This window comes from Aegilops tauschii, chromosome 1, assembly GCF_002575655.3.
Source record: "Aegilops tauschii subsp. strangulata cultivar AL8/78 chromosome 1, Aet v6.0, whole genome shotgun sequence".
In the NCBI taxonomy this organism is placed as follows: Eukaryota; Viridiplantae; Streptophyta; class Magnoliopsida; order Poales; family Poaceae; genus Aegilops; species Aegilops tauschii.
Genome location: NC_053035.3, coordinates 451,651,869 through 451,672,529, shown reverse-complemented (window position 1 = coordinate 451,672,529; position 20,661 = coordinate 451,651,869). Strand labels below are relative to the sequence as shown.

The 20,661-nt window shown below is 46.6% G+C and overlaps 1 protein-coding gene and 1 long non-coding RNA gene across 2 annotated transcripts; one reads left to right on the top strand and one right to left on the bottom strand.

Annotated features, from left to right (window-relative positions):
- Positions 1-939: 939 nt before the first annotated feature.
- LOC109753969 (uncharacterized) lies at positions 940-2,707 on the top strand. The gene has a single exon (XM_020312887.4). It carries the CDS (start codon positions 1,139-1,141, stop codon positions 2,450-2,452), a length of 1,314 nt encoding a protein of 437 aa, XP_020168476.1. The 5' UTR covers positions 940-1,138; the 3' UTR covers positions 2,453-2,707.
- A 1,718-nt stretch (positions 2,708-4,425) lies between these two features.
- On the bottom strand, positions 4,426-7,302 carry LOC120964959 (uncharacterized). Its single transcript, XR_005757161.2, has 2 exons — positions 6,891-7,302; positions 4,426-6,773 (listed from the first exon to the last, which is right to left on the bottom strand). It is a non-coding gene; the product is annotated as an uncharacterized lncRNA (long non-coding RNA).
- Positions 7,303-20,661: the final 13,359 nt, after the last annotated feature.

The window sequence follows — 20,661 nt, the reverse complement described above, 5'->3', positions numbered from 1 at the left end:
TCGAATGGTCTTCAACATTGTATCTTCTCCAACACGGACATTGTCGTCAACAGTGTTTGTCGAACACCCATATGCTAGCAGTTGAACAACCGTGATTCACATCATCAAAGGGCTCACACTTATCTCTCTGGATGCACTCCTCCAGAGTTTGAACTAATCATCATGCTTCCCCATGGCTATTGCAATCGTGAGAAAGAGATTTGTGCGCATGCGAAATCGCCGGCGAAAATAATTCACTGAATAGGTTGGATAGGGGTCGAGACAATCTCTTATAATCTTGGAATGGCCCACCGCTCTATCTCGACTGATGTGTATACGGCTGAATTGCGGTCCTCTTCTAGGCCACCAAAAATCCTCATTAAATATCATACCAATGGCCATTTCGAAATTGTCATCGTCTTCTTTCTCGTACGACGGCGAAGAGTCCCTGAAGATCATCGCTCTCAACCTCACTATCCTGACTACAAATGACTCAGTTCAATTCAATTGACGAATGAAAAAACGAGATAAAAAAATGTAAAAGAAAACTATTAGTGGTTGCCTAGGTTAATGGAATTTATCCTCCATTGACACCGGAGTGGATAGGGAGGGGATCAGTCAGAGATGCTATGAGCCGTGGCGGCCGGCCGTGCTCGGCAAAGCATGGGAAAGGCGTATCACGGCCGGTGTGAATAAATCTTACGGGGAAACAGTTATTTTCCCGTGCGTGTGAATCGGCGGAGAGACGGGGCCATTTCTTGGAGTTTTCCATGGTTTCTTTCAGCAGATCGATCGATCACATCCGGTGCCGGCCGGCCGGCCGGCGAGGTCCCGATCGAATCAAATCGAGCGAGAGGTTGGTGGTGGTAACAGTGGATTTCCCAGGCAAAGCCCGCACGCACGCACGAACGCTGTTCTTCTCCTGGCTGTTTCTGTAGCCTGTACTGCACGGGCAGGGGCAGCCAGGCCCCAGTCCCGTCACCTCGGGTCAGTCATCAGTCAGTCCGATGCCCCCACCGCCCTCACTCACTCCCACAGTATAGCTCAATCAATAAACCATGGACGGACGAGACGACGTCAAAAAGCGACACCCCCCGGCCCGGGCCGCAGACGCAGCCACCCAGCCCGCCAGCCAGCACCCACACGGACGCGCGGCACGATGCCGGCCACCGCCGTCGCGCTCCTCCTCTGCTCCCTCCTCGCCGTGGCCGGCGCCGCCATGGACCCGGCCGAGCGGGAGGCGCTGCTGCGCGTCATGGAGGCCGTCTCCTCCGACCGCGACTGGCGCTCCTCCTCGGCCCCCGACCCCTGCGCCGCGCCCTGGCCGGGGCTCGAGTGCAAGCCGGACGCCGCCGACAAGCGGCTGATGCGCGTCACCCGGCTCGACTTCGGCGTGCCGCCCAACCCGGCCTGCAGGGAGGCCGCGGCGTTCCCGACCCACGCCTTCTCCGCGCTGCCCCACCTCCAGTCGCTCTTCCTCGTCGACTGCTTCAAGAACCCCGCCAAAACCGCCACGCTCGCCCTCCCGCCCGCCGCCAACCTCTCCGCGTCCCGCCTGCAGCAGCTCAGCATCCGCTCCAACCCCTCGCTGTCCGGCACGCTGCCGCCGCAGCTCGCCGGCCTGCGGTCGCTGCAGGTGCTCACCGTCTCCCAGAACCCGCTCGTCCGCGGTGAGGTCCCGCGGGGCATCGGCGAGCTCGCCGGCCTCGTCCACCTCGACCTCAGCTACAACTCGCTCACGGGCCCGATACCGGCGCGGATCGGCGAGCTCCGGAGCCTCCAGGGCCTCGACCTCAGCTACAACTCCTTCTCGGGCCCCATCCCGAGCAAGCTCGGCCGGCTGGCGCAGCTGCAGAAGCTGGACCTGAGCTCCAACAACCTCACCGGCGGCGTCCCGGCCACCTTCTCCGGCCTCAGCTCCCTCACCTTCCTGGCGCTGAGCAACAACGGCTTGAGCGGCCGCCTGCCCGCGGGCCTCGCCGGCCTCCGGGACCTCCAGTACCTGATCATGGAGAACAACCCGATGGGCGTGCCGCTGCCGCCGGAGCTGGGCGGCATCGCGCGGCTGCAGGAGCTCCGGCTGGCCAACTCGGGCTACTCGGGGTCCATCCCGGAGACGTTCGGGCGGCTGACGAGCCTGACGACGCTGTCGCTGCAGAACAACAACCTGACGGGCAGGATCCCGGCGGGGCTGAGCCGGCTGAAGCGCATGTACCACCTGAACCTGAGCAAGAACGGGCTGGACGGCGCCGTGCCGTTCGACGGCGCGTTCCTCCGGCGGCTCGGCCGGAACCTCGACCTGAGCGGCAACCCGGGGCTGTGCGTGGACGACCGGGCCGTCGTGAAGGAGGTCGGCGTGGACGTCTGCGGCGGCGGCGGCAGCTCCGGCGCTTCCCCCGGCGGAGCGATCACGAGGGGCGGCGCCCTTTGGCCGTCGGCCTCCGCGCTGCTCTGCTGCTGCCTCTTGCTCTGAGACGCGCATCTCTCGCATGCCTGATGATGTAGTAATCGCACTGATTAGCCGCTCGCTCCCTGTATGTAATTCTGCTGCTTTGTAGTAACGTCGATTTGTGCAAGGATTCGTCGTCAAGTTGTGGTGCCGTGGCGCTGCACTGGCGCGGCACAGTGGCGCGCATAGGGTTTTGTCTCGTGGCTTGTTAGGCTGGGCCATGGCGGTCAACGAAAGCGCCGGGGACTACTGGAGTGCTAATCATACTGTCTTCATGCATCGTCTGCCTGCGTCCTCTGTTGCGTGGAGCCGATTGAGCTGGTCTTGCGCTGCATTTTGCACCAGTTTTCAGTCGCAGGTCTGATCTCCCTGTAGCATTGTGCTCACTATGGCTTTGGAGAGAATTCCTTATTTGGCCTTTTTTAAAATTTGCTTCCCTTTTTGCCCAAAAAACTTTTTTCTTCCCTTTTTGATACATAAACTTTATTTTGTTCCCTACGTGACATTTCCGTCAGTTTTGGCTAGTAATGGCGTTAAGTATGATCTAAAAGGACTATTTTACCCCAGTGTTGGACCAGGTTATTCACAAGCAAACATAGAAGTAATGTGGTACATTTTGTCGTGATTGAATAAACAAAAACAAAAAGTACTATATGACTAATCATAAAATATATTACAGGGGCTAATAATAATGGATGCGGCTCGCTGGCACACGGGCGCCCGATCGCAATAGCTAGTGCTCTACCAGAAAAGGGAAGGGGCATCCCGCGCGCGCGACCATGCAGCCGAATAAGGAAAGGACAACCCCTGCGCGCGAATTCGCATGCGAATAGAAAAATCTGGCAAAACTACCACGTCACGTCCACACACAAAAATGTCAGGTCCTATGTGCTCACGCTATCCATCACACCTGCATTTATTAGGGGATCAAAAACTTTAAAAACTTGTAACTTTTGAATAGAATCTCAAAATTCAAATCCATTTTCACCGTTGGGTTTCTCGTGATGAGTTCTTCAAAACTAGATCCCATGTGAGTAGGTTTCGCCGAACTTTTTTTTCTGAGCAACTTTATGTGCCGCAGAGGCAACTTTAGTGTTATAGAAAAGCAACTCCTTTTTCCACCTAGTATGACTACCCATCAACGGAGGATCCTTATAAGTTGGTTACCATGACTACCAATTGACTAGCTTCACCTCTAAATCGCCTATCATAAGGTCAGCTCCAACGTGGATCACCAAAACGCCCCAAATATCGGAATCTGCCTCTGTAGACACTTTTAACCATCCAATGAGTCCAACTACTATCAGGCATGTAAAAAAGGTCCGCTGCCCCATATGAGTTCCTTGCATTAAAAAGTAGCATGCATCCCCAAAACAAAAGTAAAAATACATGCAGCAACTTTGCTATGATTTCGGACAACTCTTTTAAAATTTGAAGCAATTAGTGTCATGCATTAAAAGAGGGGTTGCTGCCCCATAAGCTCCTTGCAGTAATATCAGGCAACCCTTGTGCGAAAAAAAAGAACCACAAAAACAACAAATAGAGACAACATATATATTCTCTAACATAGGCAACTTTAGTGTGATTCATGGACAACTATTAAAAAAGCAAAAATGTGTTCCAGGCATTTTTATTCAACTGTTGATGTGAACTAAGCAGCTCCATATATATTCTGATGCAACTTAATCTACTAATACAGTATTTTTTAGAATTACTTCATATCCACCTCTCTTCGCCCGTTCCGGTTGCTTTCCTTCTTCATCATCACCGTTTCATCAAAAAAAATCTGAAAAAACCATGGGTACCTCATGTCGATCCAGCATTTCACCCTGTGAAACATCAGGTTGAGCAGCCCTTTTGCTTGTAACTCAATATAAAAAACACAAAAATGCAAATTGTTCTAGCAAAAAAAAAACAAGCAACTGCCCTAGCAAAACCAAGCAATTGTCCTAGCAAAACCAAGCAACTCCCCTACCATCAATTTTAGGCAGAGGAAAAAAATGTATGAGCAACTTGAATAACCTTTTATGAAAAAAATGTCCTAGCAAAACCAAGCAACTCCCCTCTCATCCACCTTCTCGTATGTTGTAGCAGAAGATCAAAGCAATTCGATTACAAAGAAACGCAAAAAGTGGGAAACTTTTGTAGCAGAAACAAGCAGATGTCTCTGGCACTACTACTTAGATTGTCTATTTTAGGCAGAAAAAAAACATATGAGTAAGTTGAATAACCTTTGTGGACAACTATCTTATCCCCCCTCCTCCATGTAACTTCTCATCTGTTCTAGCAAAAATCCAAACAACTCAACTACAAAAGTACACAAAATGCAAAAATTGTTCTAGCAAGAAAAACAAGCAACTACCCTAGCAAAACCAAGCAATTGTCCTAGAAAAATCAAGCAACTCCCCTAGCATCTACTTTAGGGTAGAGGGTGGGGCGATGGTGTGCTTCGCACGGAGCGCGTCGACGGGAGGAGGATCGGGATGATAGCCATGCAAGTCAATCATCGCATCAGTTATAGGCCATCAGGAACTACTTCATAGATGTATCTTCTCAGTCTGCATGCGTATTCAAATCTGAGATGATAATCTAAAAAACTTACAGCAAACAATCGAAGCAACTCGAAACAGAAAAGTGTGAAATTGTCCTAGCAAAAATAGGTAATTGTCCCTAGCATTACTACTTAGATTATCTACTACTTTAGGAAGAAAAAAAGGGTGTGAGAAACTTGAATAACCTTTGTGGAAAACTATCTGACCCCCCTCTCCATGCAACTTCTCATCTAGCCTAGCAAAAATCCAAGAAACTCAATTAAAAAACACAAAAATGCAAAGCTGTTCTAGTAAAAAGGAAGCAACTGTCCTAGGAAAACCAAGCAACCGCATTACAAGAGGCAAAAATGCAACAAAAATGTTCAAAAACGAATCCGAGCAACTGCCCCAACAAAACTAAGCAACTGCGGTACACGCACAAAATGCAACTCTTTTAACGAAATCCAAGTAACTATTCTATCCTTGGAGTGGAAAGTCGCCTTCCGAATCCAATGCTGCCCAACCCCCTTCAATCCCCATATCAGGCGTGACGCCCGTCACAAGAGAAGCCACTCAGCGGAGTACAAAATCCGCACCTCCCCCTGTTTCCAGGCCCTATAGATTTAGTAAAAATTAAAGTAACCTTTCGTTTAATTCCAGGCAACCCATATTATAAACTTGAGCAACTACACATGCTTTGAAGCAACAAGTTGCACAAAAAAATGTGTTTATGACATTGAAATCAGTTGTATCTCATGCAAAATCAACACCAAAACCCCCTGAGTTGCATGGAGCACATTCATTTCATTTTATAAAAAAAATAGTGGCAATCTAATTCTATATGTAGGCAAAATTCACTTATCTCTGAATCTAGCCCATTATTCATCTCGCAAAAATGGTGGCAGTTCAGGAATGAATTATCAATTGGATGAACAAACGGTACTCCTACTGAATTCTGTTGTCATCAATCAAGAGACAGAGCAGAGCAGAGCATATGATAGACTTATACTTAGCATATGATAGACTTATACTTGTATATGTTGATTTGTTCTGCCCACCAAGTTCCCTCAAACATGATCCTTCTAAACAAAAATGATAACACATGATCTCGTGTGCAAAAGTAAAAAAAAATGCAACAACTTTGCCTATAATTTCAAGCAACTGATGCTAAATTTTGAAGCAACTACTGGCAGGCACTAAGAAAAGGATCAAAATTGAGTAGATCCTGCAGCAGTTCGGAGCAGGTTAGATAGAACAAGTTGGAGTAGATGGAGAAGCAAGGGGGTTGGGGAATTGGAACTCTAGGCAACTCATGCTAAAAAGTGAGGTAGCTAGAATGCAAAAAACAAAAAAATTCCTGGTCGTAAAAATCAGTACAATCTCCAAGCAAAAACACTGATTCCATTTCCTAGAAGTAGTAACACATAGATAGATAGATATATGAACACCTTGCATCAATCGGCTTAATCAGTAGACAATAATTACTCATGTTCATTTTGCTAGATATATGTATCCATCCATCCACCTAACCCATGTCAGGAGACACTTGGTGAGAAACTAGTACAGAATTGAGCAAGACACGAGCGAAACTGGTCTCCTCACTCCCCTCTTCTTCTAGATAAACTGAAACTAGTATACACATCTAGCAGGCTAAACTCACACTTGAGGATCTAGCAGCAACACACAGAACCTGAGCAGAGAGTTGAGGAAGTGAGCAGGGACGAGGAAAAAGAGAGACGAACCTGGGCTGCTGCTGATGGCTCTCCTCCTTCCCAGGTGAGAAGGATGGCTGCAGCGATCTGCTGCCATGCGTGCTGGATACAAAGAGAATCCAAGGTGAGGGCTGCCAAATCCAAGCGAACAGAGGGTGTGACAGGGGGGGGGGGGGCAGGCGGGGTACCTTGACTTGTTCCATGGCACTAGGGTCAGACCAGAGGAACATCCATGGCGGGTGGCCAATATCGGAGGCGTCGCTGCTGATGCACGCCCCGGCGATGGACCAGCCCTTGGTGTCAGCAGACCACACGACGGCGCGGCTGCAGCCTTACCTAAGCACTAGGCCACTCTCCGGCGTGAGCTCCGTGGCCCCTTCCTCGACGGGGATGCGGCAGCTGGCCGACCCCGCTCCAGCTAGAAGAAAGACGAAGGGAGGAGACGATGGCGCTGCTGCTCCGGTTACCCGCCGACCGGCTCGCCTGGTTCCTCCAGTCCGTCGCCTCTCCCTCGACACCCCGGGCTACGACACTGGCGGCGGCTGTGGCCCTCTGATTCTTCGCCACCACCAGGTTGAGACGAGGAAAGGAGATTAGGATAAGGCGTTCTTTTCTGGAGAGAGATAGTGGATGGGTAGCGGTGTTTTTTTCAGCGACGAGGGTACGTGGGGCTTTTGTCCGGTAGCGCGTGCGCTCGAGACAGCAATCCAACGCAGCTGCGCGATTCAGAATTCGGGAATAATAATATGATGAATGGAACAGTGACAACCCATTCAGCCTCTACTGTAGCGTATAAGTTACGAGAGTATCCCGTCGAAATTGAATCGATCCGATCAATTAAGAGTTAGCTTCCACTGGTCGCGTACGCAGGTGACACGCCGGCTAGACGTGCGTGCACAATGCACTGTTCCAGGCAAAATCAATCGAGGTGCTAGCTAGCGTGCTTCTAGAGCTAGCTTTGCGCGTATCGTGCGTGAGCAACTGGGTGATTTGGTCTAGCGTTTTAAAAGCCAACTACACGTCACGGGCGTGGTGGTGAGGAGGAAGAGGCTAGCGTCAGGACTCCGAACCGGATGCACGTCATGCGGGCTCCCGCGGGATCAAGCTGCAACGCGACTAGTTGGGCAGTGGTGGATATGAATATTTGAACGTGAGATCTCAACATATTCGCGCTCCTTGTCTTCCCTTTCTTGGCGACATACTATCACCAGGGGTAAAATTGTCTTTGTACATGCTATTTCACATCGCCGGATGGAAAAATGGATGAATGTGTCACGTAGGGAACAAAATGAAGTTTAAGTGTCAAAAAGAGAAGAAAGAAGTTTCTTGGGCCAAAAAGAAAAGCAAATTTTAAGAAAGGGCCAAATAAGAAATTCTCTCATGGCTTTGTGCTTGGCACCAAAGTTTTAATATGTCATCTCCAATAGCATCCTTATTTTCTGGAACAAGCCTAGAACACGAGGGGACAAAAAACATCCTCCAACAACAGCCAAACCGTAAAATACAGTGTTGCATATACACAGCACTTCGGCTGCTGCATCAAAATCTCGCGGCTCTAACCGGACATGCACCTCCGACGCCTTCTATGCATTTTCAGTTCAGTACGTAGATGGCCTGCGATTCCCTTCTGGACATGCACCTGCGCGGCTGCGCTGCCTTCTATGCATTTTCAATTCAGTACTAAACCGATGCACCTTCAGAGTTCAGGCTAGCTAGTGTTCAGTTCAGTACAAAGTATTGTGTACAGGGTTTTGACACATTCAGGCTAGCGAATGTACAAAGTTTTTGCACGTTCAGTTTACCTAACAACAAAATAGTAATGTTCAAGTTGATCAAGTTGCACATGATTTCCAAAATCTAATTTCATCATCTGTTGGATAAGGATTTCCTTCTTGTTGTTTGTGTTAGACTCTGTATATACTGGGCCTACATGTATTATAGTTGGAATTGTATTTGTACACGATGATGTACCCCCTATATAATACAAAGGCCACCCCACGTTGGAGGTGTGCCACAAACCCTAAACCCTTTGTTTTACATGGTAGCACGCCTAGCGATCTAACCTAATGTCTTCCGCTCCGCCCCCGCCGCCAGCCGCCGCCATGTCGCACCCGGCCGCCGACACCGCTGCTGCCCTAGCAGCGGCCCTCGCCACCGCATCGACTGCCGCCGCCGCTGGTGCGGTTCCCCGCCCCGTCGCCTCGCCGATGGCTCCCATGGATCATGCGTTCTTGCCGCCGTCGCTCGCGGCTCTCCTCTATGGAGGAGCTGCGCCCTACACGACGGAGGGCACGCTTGGCCCCCTGACGACGCGGTCTGCTGGCTACCAGTACGCCGGTCCCGTCGCCTACCAGTATGCCGGCAACTCCTCGTCATCTGCTGCCTCTACGCTGCTCCCGGCCGCCAAGTACCCTATGGTGCCTCCGCCGCCGCCCTCAGCCGCCTCGCATCCGATGATGCGCACGGCTGTGTCTGTCCCTGCTGCCCCCGTCTACACCGCAGCACCACCCGCGGCCTACGTCGGCTATGTTGGTTCTCCTCTGTACGGTGCCCCATACGGTCCTTCGCCAGCAGCGCGTCCTCCATATGGCGCGTATCCTGGTCCCGGCGCTCCCGCGGCCTCTTTGCCGTATGGCCCACCGGCGGCGTACAGTGCACCCCCGTCGTACGGCACCTCGGCGTATGGCGCCCACATCAGCCTCCGTCCGCGCCGCCGCCCTACATGGACCTTGAAGATGCTTTGGCTGCGATCTCCTCGCCGCCGTTCCTGTTCTCGCACCTCCTCCCGGTGAAGCTCAAGCCGGATAACTACCTCTACTGGCGCGGGCAAGTGCTTCCATTACTTCGTAGCCATTACTTGGAGGGCTTCGTCGATGGTACCCTGCCGTGTCCACCGCTGAATCATCCGATGTTTCGCGCGTGGATTGCTCAGGACCAAGCCATCCTCTCGGCGATACAATCCTCCCTGGGGGAGGGTGTTGCCGGCCTGGTTCTCTTCGCCGCTACTTCTCATGAGGTGTGGGACATCCTGGAGTCGAGCTTTTCATCTCAGTCTACTGCGCAGAGCATGTCCATCCGCGCGAAACTTGCCGAGACCCGTAAGGACAGCGGTTCGGTGACCGCCTTCTACAACAAGATCAAGAAGTTGGCCGAAACTCTTGCTTCCATTGGAGAGCCTCTTCGCGACACTGAGTTCACGGCCTACATCCTCGTGGGCCTTGATAGCGACTACGACTCGCTGTCGGAGGTGATCAATGAACGAAGGTTCCTATCCGTCCTCAGGATCTCTACAGCCGCCTCCTCTCGACGGAGCAACGGCTCAACGCGCGCCGCCCAGACATCTCCGCGGACCCCTCTGTTAACGCTGCGTATCGCGGCAAAGGAGGTGGTCGTGACCCTTCTTCTGCTCCCTCGGCTGGGGGGGGGGGGGCAAACCCGGTGGTGCATCCTCGGGACAGCAGCCGCCGTCGCGCCCTGGCTCCTCTGTGGTCACCATTGATGGCCGTCCACATGCATGTTGTGCTGCTTGTGGTGCGGCTCAGCCGTGTCAACTCTGTGGCCTGCCGGGTCATGTCGCCTCTCGCTGTCATCGTCGCTTCAAGACCGACTTCCTCGGCCTCGGCAACAACGGCAAGGGCAATGATCGCCAAGTCCTCATGGCGCAACAGGGGCATACGTCCTCATATCCTGTTGATCCTTCTTGGTACATGGATACTGGAGCTACAGCCCACGTGATGAATGAACTGGGCAAGCTCACCGTTCAGCAACCCTACCATGGCCACGACAAGGTTCACACAGCGGATGGGGCAGGTATGCACATCTCTCATATTGGTCAGGCATCACTTCTCACAAACACCTCTAGGAATTTGCATCTTAGAAATGTTCTTCGTGTCCCCTCTGTTACTCGTAACTTACTCTCTGTTCCTAGACTTACTCAGGATAATAATGTCTTTTGTGAGTTTCACCCGTTTCATCTTTTTGTTAAGGACCGAGCTACGAGGGACATACTTCTTAGAGGTCGTTTTCGCCAAGGCTTGTATGCTCTGGATGCGCCCACCGCCGTTCCTGCTGCTGCTGCTGAGTTTCAGGTCTTCAGCGGGGTTCGCGTGTCTCCTGCATTATGGCATTCTCACCTTGGTCATCCAGCATTACCCATTGTTCGCCATGTTCTCCACCGTCATGAACTACCGTCAGAGTCTAGAAATAATGATGCTGCTATCTGTGATGCCTGTCAGCAAGGCAAGAGTCATCAGTTACCATTTTCTGTTTCCAACCATATAGTCAAAACTCCTCTTGAGCTTGTGTTTTCAGATGTATGGGGCCCTGCCCAACTATCTGTTAGTGGTCATGAATATTATGTCAGTTTCATTGATGCTTATAGTCGTTTTACTTGGTTATATCTTCTTAAACTCAAGTCTGATGTCTTTGATGTGTTTCTTAAGTTTCAAGCACATGTTGAGCCTCTTCTCAATCATAAGATCATTCATGTACAGTCGGATTGGGGGGGGGGGGGTGAGTACCGCAATCTTAGCACTTTCTTTGAAAAACTTGGGATTGCTCATCGTGTGTCCTGCCCACACATACATCAGCAGAATGGTTCAGCCGAACGTAAGCATCGTCATATTGTTGAAACTGGGTTAACTTTGCTAGCACATGCATCTGTTCCGTTTCGGTTTTGGAGTGATGCTTTCACTACAGCCTGTTTTCTTATAAATAGGCTTCCCTCGCGGCTCCTTCATATGAAAACTCCACTTAAACTCTTGCTTGGTCAAATTCCTGATTACACGTTTCTTAAGGTGTTTGGGTGTGCATGCTGGCCACACCTTCGTCCCTATAATAATCGCAAGCTTGAGTTTAGATCCAAAAAATGTGTCTTCCTTGGGATAGTTCTGTTCACAAAGGGTATAAATGTCTTCATGTTCCGTCTAATTGTGTGTATATTTCCCGCGATGTTGTTTTTGATGAACATGTTTTTCCCTTTTCTGCTCTTCCCACCTCCGTTGCTGCCTCCACACCGCCTGTGCACCCATCCACTACCTTGCCTGATCAATTTGTAGATGCTGCACATTCGCCCTCTTTGTTGTCTAACCATGGTGCAGGTATTGGGAGGGGTGCACGTTTGCAGCTTCTGGACGAGGAGGATCCGGCGGCTCCCTCATCCCCGACTCCTCACGTCGATCGGCCGGGCGCCTGCATGCCCCATGCAGCCTGCTGATGTCTACTACACAACCTTCTTCTTGTAGGCGTTGTTGGGCCTCCAAGTGCACAGGTTTGTAGGACAGTAGCAAATTTCCCTCAAGTGGATGACCTAAGGTTTATCAATCCGTGGGAGGCGTAGGATGAAGATGGTCTCTCTCAAACAACCCTGCAACCAAATAACAAAGAGTCTCTTGTGTCCCCAACACACCCAATACAATGGTAAATTGTATAGGTGCACTAGTTCGACGAAGAGATGGTGATACAAGTGTAATATGGATAGTAGATATAGGTTTTTGTAATCTGAAATTATAAAAACAGCAAGGTAACTAAGCGATAAAAGTGAGCGCAAACGGTATTGCAATGCTAGGAAACAAGGCCTAGGGTTCATACTTTCACTAGTGCAAGTTCTCTCAACAATAATAACATAATTGGATCATATAACTATCCCTCAACATGCAACAAAGAGTCACTCCAAAGTCACTAATAGCGGAGAACAAACGAAGAGATTATGGTAGGGTACGAAACCACCTCAAAGTTATTCTTTCGGATCGATCTATTCAAGAGTTCATACTAGAATAACACCTTAAGACACAAATCAACCAAAACCCTAATGTCACCTAGATACTCCAATGTCACCTCAAGTATCCGTGGGTAAGATTATACGATATGCATCAAAAAATCTCAGATTCATCTATTCAACCAACACATAGAACTTCAAAGAGCGCCCCAAAGTTTCTACCGGAGAGTCAAGACGAAAACGTGTGCCAACCCCTATGCATAGGTTCATGGGCGGAACCCGCAAGTTGATCACCAAAACATACATCAAGTGGATCACGTGATATCCCATTGTCACCACAGATAAGCACGGCAAGACATACATCAAGTGTTCTCAAATCCTTAAAGACTCAATCCGATAAGCTTACTTCAAAGGGAAAACTCAATCCATTACAAGAGAGTAGAGGGGGAGAAACATCATAAGATCCAACTATAATAGCAAAGCTCGCGATACATCAAGATCGTATCACCTCAAGAACACGAGAGAGAGAGAGAGAGATCAAACACATAGCTACTGGTACATACCCTCAGCCCCGAGGGTGAACTACTCCCTCCTCGTCATGGAGAGCGTCTGGATGATGAAGATGGCCACCGGTGAGGGATCCCCCCTCCGGCAGGGTGCCGGAACAGGGTCCCGATTGGTTTTTGGTGGCTATAGAGGCTTGCGGCGGCGGAACTCCCGATCTATTCTGCTCCCCGATGGTTTTAGGGTATATGGACATATATAGGCGAAAGAAGTCGGTCAGGGGAGCCACGAGGGGCCCACGAGGGTGGAGGGCGCGCCCCCTGCCTCGTGCCTTCCTTGTTGCTTCCCTTACGTATACTCCAAGTCTTCTAGATTGCTTCCGTTCCAAAAATAACTTTCCCGAAGGTTTCATTCCGTTTGGACTCCGTTTGATATTCCTTTTCTGCGAAACATTGAAACAAGGAGAAAAACGAAAACTGGCACTGGGCTCTGGGTTAATAAGTTAGCCCCCAAAAAAATATAAAAGTGCATAGTAAGGCCCATTAAACATCCAAGATGGATAATATAATAGCATGAATACTTCATAAATTATAGATACGTTGGAGACGTATCAGCATCCCCAAGCTTAATTCCTGCTCGTCCTCGAGTAGGTAAATGATAAAAGAAATAATTTATGAAGTGTGAATGCTAGCAGGTGCACAAGTTTGATCAATGATAATTTCAATCACCTTTTCTAACATCATCATATGTCATAACAATAGCTCAACTCATAAAGCTTCTCATGATCAAGTAACAAGCTATTCACATGTTAAAGTATAGATCATAAACCTTCTTGAAAACTAACAAACCGTGTTATTAGCCATCAAACAATTACAATTCATCTTATTTTCAGGAAGAGTCTATGTCAGAGCTTTGATTCCGCAAACTTCACATACTCAACTATCATTTAGTCTTCCATGATTGCTACCACCAAAGCATATTTTTAGAACAAATAGTATTCATCGAACATAGAGAAAGATAGGGGCTTAATGTTTCGCCTCCCAACCTTTTACCTCAAGGGTAATGTCAACAATAATAATTCATGCTCAAACATATTTGAATGGCCATATATGCTTAGATCTTTCCATCACATGATGCTTGCCAACTAAAGAGTAGGTTGGAATGAGAAGGAATACTACTGACTCTTACATAAAAGTAAAAGATAGGCCTTCGTAGAGGGAAGCAGGGATTTGCAGAGGTGCCAGAGCTCGAAGCTAAAACAGGGATGAAAATAATTTTGAGAGGTATGATTTGATTGTCAACATAACGACCAAGAGTTCCCAATATCTTCCATCCTAGATACATTATAGGCGGTTCCCACGTAGAAAGGTAAATTTTTTACTCCCCCTCCACCAACATTCACACTCCACGGCTTATCCGAAACAACGGGTGCCGTCCAACTATCAACATTCCTGGGGGAGTTTTGTTTAAATTATTTGCGAATTTGTTTTTGATCTTTTGATCATAGGACTGGGCATCCCAGTTACCAGCCATTTTCTCGTGAATGATGAGCGGAGTCCACTCATCGTGAGAATAACCCACCTAGCATGGAAGATACTGACAGCCCCTAGTCACTACATGAGCGATTCGGGCATACAAAACAGATTATTATTTGAAGGTTTAGAGTTTGGCACAAGCAAATTTACTTGGAATGGCAGGTAAATACCGCATATAGGTAGATATGGTGGACACTCATGGAGAAACTTCAAGGAATTTGGATGCACAAGCAGTATTCCCGCTTAGTACAGATATTTTGGCTAGCAAAGGATTCTAAATAGCAAGCACCACATGTTAGAGGATCCATAACAATATAACTTCTATACAAATATACCCAAGCATAACTCATTATGTTGTCTTCCTTGTCCAACTTCAACTAATTTGCTCAGGTTTGAAAATAATTAATGGGGCTCACAATCATAGAAGATGTCCAAGATAGTATATTTATATGTGAAATCTCTCTTCCTTCAATATTCTTTCATGAATTGTTCAAGTGACCAATACAATGTTTGCTAACCTTCAATAAATTTACCACCTCTACTTCTTATATGTGAAGTCATTACTCCCCATGGGATAAGCATATGAAACATATATAATTTCAGATTTATAACATTCAAATCATTCACCATTTACTCATAGGATATAAGTGAAGCACACGAGTAAATGACAAACTACTCCAAAAAGATATAAGTGAAGATCAATGAGTAGTTAAATAATTATGTAGCTATGTGAAGACTCTCTCTCATTTAAGAATTTCAGATCTTGGTATTTTATTCAAACAGCAAGCAAAACAAAAGAAAATAAAATGACGCTCCAAGCAAAACACATATCATGTGGTGAATAAAAATATAGCTCCAAGTAAAGTTACCGATGAATGAAGACGAAAGAGGGGATGCCATCCGGGGCATCCCCAAGCTTAGGCTCTTGGTTGTCCTTGAATATTACCTTGGGGTGCCTTGGGCATCCCCAAGCTTATGCTCTTGCCACTCCTTATTCCATAGTCCATCGAATCTTTACCCAAAACTTGAGAACTTCACAACACAAAACTCAACAGAAAACTCGTGAGCTCCGTTAGCGAAAGAAAACAAACCACCACTTCAAGGTACTGTAATGAACTCATTCTTTATTTGTATTGGTGTTAAATCTACTGTATTCCAACTTCTCTATGGTTTATAAACTATTTTACTAGCCATAGATTCATCAAAATAAGCAAACAACACACGAAAAACAGAATCTGTCAAAAACAGAACAGTCTGTAGTAATATGTAACTAACGCAAACTTCTGGAACTCAAACAATTCTACCAAAACAAGAAGACCTAGATAATTTGATTATTGATCTGATGCAATTGGAATCAGTATTTTATCACGTTCTTGTGATTTTAAACAATTGTTTTCGTGAACAGAAAGTTTCTGGAATTTTCAGCAAGATCAAATAACTATCATCCAAGAAGATCCTACAGGTCTTACTTGGCACAAACACTAATTAAAACATAAACCACATCTAACCAGAGGCTATATAGATTATTTATTACTAAACTGGAACAAAAAGCAAGGAACAAAAATAAAATTGGGTTGCCTCCCAACAAGCGCTTACGTTTAACGCCCCAAGCTAGGCATGATGATTTCAATGATGCTCACATAAAAGATAGGAATTGAAACATAAAGAGAGCATCATGAAGAATATGACTAGCACATTTAATTCTAACCCACTTCCTATGCATAGGGATTTTGTGAGCAAACAACTTATGGGAACAATAATCAACTTGCATAGGAAGGTAAAACAAGCATAACTTCAAGATTTTAAGCACATAGAGAGGAAACTTGATATTATTGCAATTTCTACAAGCATATGTTCCTCCCTCATAATAATTTTCAGTAGCATCATGAATAAATTCAACAATATAACCAGCACCTAAAGCATTCTTTTCATGATCTACAAGCATAGAAAATTTACTACTCTCCACATAAGCAAAATTCTTCTCATTCGGGATAGTGGGAGTATCATAAGAGACTTGAATACTATAAATTGTTTCCACATTAAAAGAGTAATGTTCAGAAAAAGCGGAATCATAATCATGACAAGTTTTATAAATATAGTCATCACTACTTTTTATAGCATAAGTTTCATCACAATAATCATCATAAGTAGCAACTTTGTTCTCATCATAATCGATTGAAACCTCTTCCAAGATAGTGGAATCATCACTAAATAAAGTCATGACCTCTCCAAATCCACTTTCATATTCATCACAATAAGATTCAACGTCCTCCAAAATATGGGATCCTTACTTCCTAAAGTTGACACTCTTCCAAACCCACTTTCATCAATATAATCATCATAAGTAGGAGCCATGCTATCCTCATAATAAATTTGCTCATCAAAACTTGGGAGGCTAAAAATATCATCTTCATTAAACGTAGCATCCCCAAGATTGGGACAAACATTAATTTCAGCAAAATATTCTCAAACATGTCATTCTCATCAAACATAGCATCCCCAAGCTTGGGCCTTTTCATATCATAAGCATAATCACTCTCATCATTAATAGTATGGATATCACCAATAATATATTAAACATTATTATCATATTTTTCCAAGCAAGTGCCAAAAAGATTTTCATGATCATAAGAAGTATCATTATCTTCCCAATCATAATCATCACAACAAGCAATAGGCATAACGAGATCATCATCAAGTGCATCATCTTCCACAATTATTTTTGATTCATTTTCATGAGGCACAACAATAATAGGAGCAACATTATTTGGGAGAGATATCTTTTTACCTCTCTTCCTTTTTCTTTTCTTCTTCTTCACCACATCATGTGTGGGTTCAATCCTCTTTTTGGTGCTCCTTATTAATGAGATTGGTTGAATAGAAGGCTCCTCCTCGTTACCTGATTCATCATAAGAAATAATAGGAGGATATTGGGAAGTCTCTTCCCTTTCATTAGTATTCTCTTCATCTTCTATTTGCTTTCTTTTCTTTATGTAATTGGCAATATAAGGATTTTCAATGCAATTCACCGCACAATACATATAAATTTCCTCTAGATCAAAATCAAGAAGTTTATCACGGGCAAATACTGGAAGATAGTTAGTTATACGTTTCATTTCTTCATAACCCATAAGCAAACTAAGTTCATTATGATGTGCAAGGGAAATCAATTCATCACAATTTTTGGAAACGATTAGATCATGAAACAATTTGCATCGGATAGTTAAATGACCACGTTCATTGCAAAGTTCACAAGTATGGCTAAGAAAATTTAAATTTTCAGCACAAACATCTAGCCTTTCTTGCAACCATTTAGTTTCTAAATACTTATGCCTCTTGCAAAATCTATCTTCTCTATTTGGTATGTACTTGCAAACTCTATGCACTCCACAAAAATCGACATGCTTGTAAGAGATATTTTCATCATGACTAGTGCAATCATCATTAGTACTATGGATATTCAAGAAGTTCATACTAACAACATTGCAATCATGCTCATCATTCAAAGATTTAGTGCCAAACATTTTATAGACTTCTTCTTCTAGCACTTGAGCACATTTTTCCTTCCCATCATTCTCATGAAAGATATTAAAAAGATGAAGCGTATGAGACAAACTCAATTCCATTTTTTTGTAGTTTTATTTTATAGACTAAACTAGTGATAAAATAGGAACCAAAAAGATTCGATTGCAAGATCTAAAGATATACCTTCAAGCACTCACCTCCTCGGTAACGGCGCCAGAAAAGAGCTTAGTTGATGGGGTGTGAATGCCGCTTACCTAGCCTCCCCGGCAACGGCGCCAGAAAAGAGCTTGATGTCTACTACACAACCTTCTTCTTGTAGACGTTGTTGGGCCTCCAAGTGCACAGGTTTGTAGGACAGTAGCAAATTTCCCTCAAGTGGATGACCTAAGGTTTATCAATCCGTGGGAGGCGTAGGATGAAGATGGTCTCTCTCAAACAACCCTGCAACCAAATAACAAAGAGTCTCTTGTGTCCCCAACACACCCAATACAATGGTAAATTGTATAGGTGCACTAGTTCGACGAAGAGATGGTGATACAAGTGTAATATGGATAGTAGATATAGGTTTTTGTAATCTGAAATTATAAAAACAGCAAGGTAACTAAGCGATAAAAGTGAGCGCAAACGGTATTGCAATGCTAGGAAACAAGGCCTAGGGTTCATACTTTCACTAGTGCAAGTTCTCTCAACAATAATAACATAATTGGATCATATAACTATCCCTCAACATGCAACAAAGAGTCACTCCAAAGTCACTAATAGCGGAGAACAAACGAAGAGATTATGGTAGGGTACGAAACCACCTCAAAGTTATTCTTTCGGATCGATCTATTCAAGAGTTCATACTAGAATAACACCTTAAGACACAAATCAACCAAAACCCTAATGTCACCTAGATACTCCAATGTCACCTCAAGTATCCGTGGGTAAGATTATACGATATGCATCAAAAAATCTCAGATTCATCTATTCAACCAACACATAGAACTTCAAAGAGCGCCCCAAAGTTTCTACCGGAGAGTCAAGACGAAAACGTGTGCCAACCCCTATGCATAGGTTCATGGGCGGAACCCGCAAGTTGATCACCAAAACATACATCAAGTGGATCACGTGATATCCCATTGTCACCACAGATAAGCACGGCAAGACATACATCAAGTGTTCTCAAATCCTTAAAGACTCAATCCGATAAGCTTACTTCAAAGGGAAAACTCAATCCATTACAAGAGAGTAGAGGGGGAGAAACATCATAAGATCCAACTATAATAGCAAAGCTCGCGATACATCAAGATCGTATCACCTCAAGAACACGAGAGAGAGAGAGAGAGAGAGAGATCAAACACATAGCTACTGGTACATACCCTCAGCCCCGAGGGTGAACTACTCCCTCCTCGTCATGGAGAGCGCCGGGATGATGAAGATGGCCACCGGTGAGGGATCCCCCCTCCGGCAGGGTGTCGGAACAGGGTCCCGATTGGTTTTTGGTGGCTACAGAGGCTTGCGGCGGCGGAACTCCCGATATATTCTGCTCCCCGATGGTTTTAGGGTATATGGACATATATAGGCAAAAGAAGTCGGTCAGGGGAGCCACGAGGGGCCCACGAGGGTAGAGGGCGCGCCCAGGGGGGTGGGCGCCCCCCTGCTTCGTGCCTTCCTTGTTGCTTCCCTTACATATACTCCAAGTCTTCTTTATTGCTTCCATTCCAAAAATAACTTTCCCGAAGGTTTCATTCCGTTTGGACTCCGTTTGATATTCCTTTTCTGCGAAACACTGAAACAAGGAGAAAAACAGAAACTGGCACTGGGCTCTGGGTTAATAAGTTAGTCCCAAAAATAATATAAAAGTGCATAGTAAGGCCCATTAAACATCCAAGATGGATAATATAATAGCATGAATACTTCATAAATTATAGATACGTTGGAGACGTATCACCTGCCCGCCAGCCAACAGCGCCCTAGCCCAACGGACTGCCTCGCCTTCCACACCTGGGCTTGGGAGTCCCCCGCCGGCCGCGTCGCCCGCCCGGCCCTCCCCGTCGACTTCGCCTGGGCCGGCCTCGCCTGTCCGGCCCGCTACGCCGAGCTCGCCTGGGCCGGCCTCGCCTGTGAGGCCCTGTACGCCAAGCTCGCCTGGGTCGGCCTCGCCCTCCACTGGGCTGCCGACTCCTGCTGCGTCGACGTCGTCCACGCCTCCACCGGCTACCTCGCCGTTGGCCTCTCCTGAGGTTGCGGTTTCCTTGCCGCTGTCGCCGGCGCCTTCACCACCATCGGCCCCAGCTCCTGTTCAGCGTCCTCATACACGCAGCAAGAGTGGTGTGGTTCAACCGAAGAAGCGCACGGACGGTACTGTTGCCTGGCTCGCGACTTGCATGGCGCAGGCACATGCGGATCCTACTGCTGAACCATGGCATTTTCAGGCAGCTATGAGCATTCCTCACTGGCATCTTGCGATGGAACAAGAATACCAAGCTCTTCTTCAGAATGGTACGTGGTGTTTAGTTCCTCCCAAGGAGGGTGTCAATGTTATTGATTCCAAGTGGGTTTTTAAGGTTAAGCGATATGCCGATGGTTCTATTGAGAGATACAAGGCTCGCCTGGTTGCTAAAGGATTCAAACAGCGCCAGGGTCTTGATTATGAGGATACCTTCGATCTGGTGGTTAAACCCACTACCATTCGCCTTTTGCTCTCACTGGCTGTTACTCGTGGATG